This window comes from Lipotes vexillifer, unplaced genomic scaffold (assembly GCF_000442215.2).
Source record: "Lipotes vexillifer unplaced genomic scaffold, Lipotes_vexillifer_v1.1 scaffold238, whole genome shotgun sequence".
In the NCBI taxonomy this organism is placed as follows: domain Eukaryota; kingdom Metazoa; phylum Chordata; class Mammalia; order Artiodactyla; family Lipotidae; genus Lipotes; species Lipotes vexillifer.
In genome coordinates this window covers 2,518,269-2,525,351 of record NW_006785665.1, presented here as the reverse complement: position 1 = coordinate 2,525,351, position 7,083 = coordinate 2,518,269, and the positions used below count along the sequence as shown (strand labels likewise).

The 7,083-nt window shown below is 57.6% G+C and overlaps 2 protein-coding genes across 6 annotated transcripts in view; one reads left to right on the top strand and one right to left on the bottom strand.

Moving 5' to 3' along the window:
* Positions 1–781: 781 nt before the first annotated feature.
* MTX1 (metaxin 1) lies at positions 782–5,872 on the top strand. Its single transcript, XM_007457952.1, has 8 exons — positions 782–1,360; positions 2,361–2,430; positions 2,557–2,636; positions 4,189–4,281; positions 4,459–4,641; positions 4,768–4,844; positions 5,265–5,419; positions 5,539–5,872. The coding sequence occupies exons 1-8, from the start codon at positions 1,280–1,282 to the stop codon at positions 5,751–5,753; spliced, it is 954 nt and encodes a 317-aa protein (XP_007458014.1). The 5' UTR covers positions 782–1,279; the 3' UTR covers positions 5,754–5,872.
* Positions 5,873–5,874: 2 nt separating this feature from the next.
* Positions 5,875–7,083, bottom strand: part of GBA1 (glucosylceramidase beta 1) — an 18,914-nt gene continuing 17,705 nt past the window's right edge. For 2 of the 5 annotated variants that reach the window (XM_007457949.1, XM_007457951.1), the window contains exons 9-10: positions 6,632–6,748; positions 6,248–6,539 (exon numbers count right to left, since the gene is read on the bottom strand). In XM_007457949.1, the coding sequence (XP_007458011.1) occupies positions 6,434–6,539; positions 6,632–6,748 (223 nt within the window). In that variant the 3' untranslated portion in view covers positions 6,248–6,433. Of the gene's footprint in view, positions 6,540–6,631; positions 6,749–7,083 lie in introns of all 5 variants that reach the window. The other 3 variants (XM_007457948.1, XM_007457947.1, XM_007457950.1) reach the window with 3 other exon arrangements.

The window sequence follows — 7,083 nt, the reverse complement described above, 5'->3', positions numbered from 1 at the left end:
GGGGGGGGGGCGGAGGGACTGGAAGGGGGAGTTGAAGGGGGGGCCGGCAGGCGGTGAGGTGGGGGCTGAAACAAAGAGCTGCCAATCACCCTGGAGGCATACCCAGCTCCGGGAACCAGGGGCACTGGGGAAGAGTCCTGGAGGCCTCCTTGCCTCCTGCCTCTCCCTAACGGTGCTCTCCCCCAGGTGCCTCCCTCTCTCCCGGCATCTCGCTGTTGGGGGCTGCTACCGAATGCTACTGTTTTCTGCAAGCCACAGTTGGGAAAGGCAGGAACCCTTGGCGGGGCAGTGCCAGACAGTGGGCATTATTCCACAGCTGGCATGAGAGAATTCCAAGGGAGTGGCCGAAACTAGCTCGCTGTAGTGCCCAGGGGATGGCCGCATGGCATGAAGTTTGCTGCTCGGATAGAGCAAGTGCTCTTTATTGGGGGAGGGGGGGCATGACTTGTGTTTGCGCCTCCGTTTTTCCCTGATTCCTAGGAAAACTTCGAGTCTGGAAGCGTCCGCTGGGAACTGGAGGGAGAGTCTAAAACAGTGGTCAGTGAGGTTGAAGAAATCTGGAAAGAGGAAAGGGACACCAAGGACAGGAGTAGACCAAAGGACAGGCCAGGGGCCGGGGGCCAGACTGGGAACACTGGGGATACCGGCGGACAGGCCGTGACCCGGATGAAGCAGAGGGGCGCCTCTGTTCCCGTTACCAAGGCAACAGCCCGCGAGCCCCACCTCCCCTTCCCCCACTCAGGCCCAGCCCGGCCTCGCTCCGGCCGCCGCCACCGCCCCTGTTTTGTTTCCATGGCGACAGGAGGCGCGGAGCCTTTTCCAAACATAACGCGCTGTGGAAAACATGCAGCTCGGGGGACCCCCCCCCACCCCCGCAGCCCCTTCTCGGGGCCGAGCCCTGAGGGGCCCCCAGAGCAGCCCAGACCTCGTGCAGATTTGCGAGGGCCCCCAGAGCCCGTCCAGGAGCACAAAACCCCCTTCTCCTGGGCCCGCCGAGCCTTCGGGGGTTCAGGGCTCCCCTCGGCTGAGGCACCCTGACTCTCCAAGGCGCGCCGCGCTGAGAGCCCTTCCCCCCTTCGCGAGCCACCTCTGGATCAGGCGGCGTCCGCCCTCGGCCCCGCCCCACGCCTTCAGGCAGCCTCTCTGGCCGGGATAAGCCGCGCCCTCCTGAGGGCCTCCCCCGGCTCTCCTCTGCGATCCGCCTGAGGGGCTGGGGGCGGATCCGCACAGTGGAGGGCGGAAGTGCAGGGGGGTGCTTCCGGGACAGAGGGCGGGCGAGATGGCGGCGCCCATGGAGCTGTTCTGCTGGTCAGGGGGCTGGGGGCTGCCCTCAGTGGACCTGGACAGCCTGGCCGTGCTGGTGAGGAGCGGCGCCGGCGCCCTCTGCTGCGCCCTGGAGGACTGGGGAGGGGGCCCGGACTAGCCGGTCATCCGAATTTTGCCAGGGCGCCTCAGCACGGGTGCAGTGGGGGAAACTGAGGCCATCAAAGAGCGTGACTGGCCGGTATAGACTCAGTGTCCTGTGTCGTAGCAGCCTAGGTTTTGTTTAGCGATGGAAAGAGGCCTGATCAGGGGTTCAGAAGATGAGCTTTAGTTCTTGAACATCCATTTACTGGCTTTGTGACCTTGGGACGATCCCTTTTTTCTGGGCGCTGTTTCTTCATCCAGAGGTTTACTAAGGCTGGACGATCTCAGGGTTCACCGGCTCGGCATTGCTGCTTTCTCCTCAGCCTCCCTTTCCTCCTCCTCAATCAACAGCATTTACTGAGTTTATTCTTTATTTAACCAAAGGGCCCACAGCCAGGCTCTGTAGAAAATGCTTTGGAGCCAGGCAGACTAATTCACTTCACACATTCACTCACTCATTTAATAAGCATGTATTAGGCCTCTTCCAAATACTAAACATTGGCATGCAAAGATGAATAGCATTTGGTCACTCCCCTGAAGTTGTTCACAGAAAGATAGACGTGTCAGCAAATAAGTGTAATAAAATGTTCAGGTGGTAAGTTATAAGTAGGAACAGGCCATATAGACTGCCCAGGAAGGAATGGTTAGTGCTTCCAAATGAGGCTAGGTGTTCACCAGGTAGATGGCAGGAGAGGAGATAGAGGGAAGGATTTTCCTGGCTGACTTGTAATCATGGACATGTCCATAATCTCTGTGAGCCTTGTGTTGCCCATTGTAAAATGGGAACAGTAATGTCTATCTCTTCTTTTTTTTTCTCTACCTCTTTTTTTGTGAGGCAATTCGTAAGCATAGGCCATAGCACAAAAGGTATTCAATAAATGTTATTTCTTTTCTTGATTCCCCTGTGGGGGCCATGTCCCTGGCCTCTCTGCCTTCTGCTTCCTTCCCTGCAGACCTATGCCAGATTTACTGGTGCCCCACTCAAGGTGCACAAGATCACCAACCCCTGGCGGAGCCCTTCAGGTACCCAGTGTCCCTGGGGGGTGAGGAAGGGAGTGTACAAGGGGAAGAGCAGGAGACAGACAGGGATGTGGTGCAGTTATGTATGGATAGGCAGCTCTGGTGGACATACTTCTTTCTCAACGTCAGGAACTCTGCCTGCCCTTCAGACCAGTCATGGAGAGGTCATCTCAGTACCACACAAGATCATCACCCACCTTCGAAAAGAGGTAGGTGGCTTGGGTAGGGGGGCTGCCAGTGAGAGACGTTCAGTCAATTCAGTGCAACACACGTTTATTGAGTACCAAATATATGCCAAACCAGACGCAGGGGACCGAGCTTCAAGAAACATACAGTCTGGTTGAGGAGACACAGACGTGTTGCTGTGATGTAGTAAGTAGTAGGCTAGAGATTCATCTAGGCCACTGTCAAGGCATCTGGAGGCACAATGCCTTCTGCCTGCTGGGTAAGGAGGGAGAGATCAACAGGCTGATGACACATGGAAGGGAAAGGAGAGTAGGAGAGAACAGTTGGCTCAGATGAGGTCCTCAAAGATGAGACCAGAAAAAAAAAGATGGCACCAGACAGGGATTGCTAAGGGCCATTGCCCTTTTTTCAGGGACCAGGTCGGGCTTTATAATATGGGGCTCAGGATGGACGAGGCTAAGAGCCAGAGTGGGGAAGTGGAAAGAGCATTACGAGAGGACTGGGGAGGCTTAGGCTGTGCTTTTCACTGTCATTGGCTGTGTGACCTTGAGCAAATTGCTTAACCTCTCAGAGCCGTAAGCTCCTTATTTGTAAAACTACGGGGCTTAGCCAGGATGCTTTCCAAGGGCTCTTCTAGTTTCGTGGTCTAGTTCCAAAAGTGAACATATTGTCAGAAATGGGGCCCTCTTATTCATTTCTACTTTCCCAAAGGTGGAGGAACCAGGGAATTAATGGAGGCTTGAGAGGCATGGAGAGAGGGGATCCAGGTAAAAGCCAGAGTTCCTGGCAGGACTGGGCTATTGTTGCCTTATGTATGAACACAGCTTTCCCAGCTTCCAAAGAGTTTTCTCCTAACACAGTCACACTGAGAGAAAGATTATTATCCCTATTCCATGGGGGAGAATGAGGCTCAGAGAGATTTAAGGATCACACTCAAGAGGTTATTTGGGGACAACGTTTACTCAGGATGTGGAGGAGGGTGCTGAGGAGCAGATACTGGAGCCTACAAGGTGTGGCAGGCTGAGACCTGGGGGTATGGTTGGAATGTGTGTGGTGGTGGTGCCTGGGCCATGGAATGACATAGAAGAAACACCCAAGAGCTGGGCACTGGGGCCCTAGACGTGGGTTCACTGGGTCTTGGGAGCATGAGGATGGCGTCCCCTAGTTCCCGAGGCACTGACTGAGGTCCAACCTGCATCTGAGCTCCGCTCTGCTAGTTTTGTGGTGTCTGGATTGGAGAAGTTACTGTTAGAAAGTTGCCGTCAGCAGGCATCCTGCCAGCTTTCTGTGGAAACTCTGGGAGCTGCTCCTGGTTTGCGGCTGGGCCTTCCTTCCAACCCCCAATGGGCGCGGGACCTTGACGGCCAGCAGGCTCCAAGGTCCAGGCTTCCCGCCAACAGCAACAGGCTACTGACTGGGCCCAGGCAAGGGGGCCTCAGCGAGCAAAGCCCCACACTCTACCTCTGCTACACTCAGAGGTCAGTGTGGGTGGTGCCAGACAGGATGCCTCCCTCCTTGAGGAAGTGTCCCTGGAGTCCCCCAGCATCCACCTCACAGTGGATGTTTCCTCCACAGAAGTACAATGCTGATTATGATCTGTCAGCCCGGCAAGGAGCAGACACCTTGGCCTTTATGTCCCTGCTGGAGGAGAAGCTGCTCCCGGTGCTGGTGAGTGTGCCCAGACCTCCCAGCATGGGTGGTCAGCGGGGGAGGGGGTCGGGCATACACACAGACAACCCCCACACACCCACACACAGGCTTGGAGCAGCGTGGGGACCAGAAGCCCACCCTGGGTCAGGCAGGTGCACTGGCTCAGACCTGCTTCTTCCTACACACCCAATCCAGATACATACTTTCTGGGTAGATGCCAAGAACTACGTGGAAGTAACCCGGAAGTGGTACGCAGAGGCTATGCCGTTTCCCCTCAACTTCTTCCTGCCTGGCCGCATGCAGCGGCAGTATGTGGAGCGGCTGCAGCTGCTGTGTGGGGAGCACAGGCCTGAGGAGGAGGAAGAGCTGGAGAAGGAGGTACCTCTGGGACAGGGGGCTGTTGTGTGGGACGAGCCCCCAGGGCGATGGCCAGGAGTGGGAGTGCCTGGCAGGGGAGGCGGCACTGTTCCCGCAGCCGCAAGCTGACCTGGTGTCCCCCTATAGCTGTACCAGGAAGCTCGGGAATGCCTGACCCTTCTCTCTCAGCGCCTGGGCTCTCAGAATTTCTTCTTTGGAGATGCGTGAGTCTGACTCCCGGGGAATCATAGGTGGCTTGGAAGAAGGTACAGGTTCAGACAGCCACAGAGGCTAGGGTGGGCTCAGGCTCTGGACAAGAGGTCCTTGGGACAGACATTGGGTCTGGTGACAGTGGGGCTGTGTGTGGGCCCGGAGCCGCCTCAGTGGTACAGGAGGGTGGGAGGGCCGCCAGGCCCAGGAGGGACCCACTGGGCTGTGGGGCAGTCAATGTGCCCTTTATGCAGCCCCGGGATAGAGTCCCATTCAAGGCCAGGCTGGCGCCACCTGGGGCGCCTTCCCCACACCAGGACCAGAACTGTGTGTCCTCTCCTCCCCTGCTGCCCAGAGCCTACCTTTCCAGGGCCGACTCTTCCTCCGACTCCATCTTTCCCCCTTCTCCATCCCACCCTTTCTCTCTGCTGCAGCCCCGCCTCCCTGGATGCCTTTGTCTTCAGCTACCTGGCCCTGCTGCAGCAGGCGAAGCTGCCCAGTGGGAAACTGCAGGCCCACCTGCAGGGGCTGCACAACCTCTGTGCCTACTGCACCCATATCCTCAGCCTTTACTTCCCCTGGGAGGGAGGTAAGGGGCAGATGGGTGGCAGGGGGCGTGGGGTGGGGGGCGGCGGCGCTAGCTCTGCGGAGAGTGGGCAGGGATCCAGAAACCAGCCCCCCGACCCACCTTCCTTCCTTGCCCCTCAGCTGAGGTGCCACCTCCACGCCAGACACCAGCAAACCCAGAGACTGAGGAGGAGCCATATCGGCGCCGGAACCAGATCCTATCCGTGTTGGCGGGGCTGGCAGCCATGGCGGGTTATGCCTTGCTCAGTGGCATTGTCTCCATCCAGCGGGCACCACCTGCTCAGGCCCCACGCACACGGGCCCTGGGCATGGCTGAGGAGGTTGAAGAGGAATGATTTATCCTCATGCTCCCAGGACTGATTTTTCTACTGTCATGCATTCCAGAGGCTCCTGTGTTTCCCCATTGTTGTTATGGCTGGAAATGGGGTCCCACTCCCAGAATAAAACTGCTCACGCTGACTGGGATCAGACATTCTCTCCTTTAAGAGGCTGCCACTTTTCCTCACTGGACCAAGGGGGCCATCTGGGTCCTTGAGTCTACCCACTGGTGCTTGGCTTCTTTCACTGCCTGTGCTCTGGTGCTGACATCTGCATGGGCCTGGTTCTGCATCTCCAAGAAAGACAAGCACTTCCCAGTTTTGGGTTCAGCTTTCCTAGTCTCTTCCTTTCCTTAACAGAGTCTCTTGCCATCCACCCCCCACCCCTGTGTTTGTACAGACAGTGAGCTCACCCTGGGCCTGGGCCCAGTTTCCACAGGCAACCAGCACACAGCACATGCTCACACAAGCATGGGGGTGGAGGACCACTGGGGCCTCCCGGTCCTTTCCCTAGGGGCCTCCAGCCCCTGGCACCAACTAGAGGGGAGAGTGAGTCACCCAAACCACTGCCTCTGGGCTTACGTCACTTAAGCTCCCCCCAAGTCCTGCTGTACCCTCTGTAGCCACAGACAGCATGTGAGCTGACTATCCTTTGATGTCCATGCTGAGCCTAGGCGCCTGCTTGGGTATCTGTTCTATCACTGGCGACGCCACAGGTAGGTGTGAATGGAGTAGCCAGGTGAGAGAGTTTCCACGAAGCCCACAGCAGGATCCTTGATGGTAAGAGGCACATCCATAGAGGAGCTGGGGGAGGTGGGGAGGAGAAGCTGAGAGTGTGATCCTGCCAAGCCCACCGTCTTGTCCTCAGCCCAGTTCCCAGGCCCCACTGCTCTCACCGGTTTAGCACGACCACAACTGCAGAGCCATCGGGATGTATCAGTGCCACTGTGTCCAAGTCATTCTTCTCACTCGCAACCAGCCCCACTCTCTGAGATCCCTCAGGAATGAACTTGCTGAAGTGGGAACAGGCATCGTCAGGGACCCCAGCCCAGCCCCCCTGGCCCTGAGGGCAGCTCCCATCAGTCTCTCACTTAAGAAGTCATCTTCCCTACCACCTACCCCCGCCCCCTAGAACACTTCCAAAGCTCTGCCCTAACTCTCCAGGCCTCAAGCCGTGCGGCTGGGCGTGCCCTGCCCTCCCGCCTCCCAGTCCCAGCATCGGGCATTCAGGGATTGTCTGTGTCTCGAATGCCAGCTAGTCACTACCTGCCTAGATGGTGCAAGGGGGACATGCGTGCTGCTCCCAAAGTTCTCACCCTCAGCACCTTCCTGCTTCCTCGCTGCGGGG

Excerpts from the sequence above, each read along its gene's own strand:
- MTX1 (XM_007457952.1), top strand. The coding sequence starts at position 1,280 with ATGGCGGCGCCCATGGAGCTGTTCTGCTGGTCAGGGGGCTGGGGGCTG. Across the intron at positions 2,431-2,556 it reads CCCCTGGCGGAGCCCTTCAG|GAACTCTGCCTGCCCTTCAG; the intron begins GTACCCAGTGTC and ends TCTCAACGTCAG. Across the intron at positions 4,282-4,458 it reads AGAAGCTGCTCCCGGTGCTG|ATACATACTTTCTGGGTAGA; the intron begins GTGAGTGTGCCC and ends CACCCAATCCAG.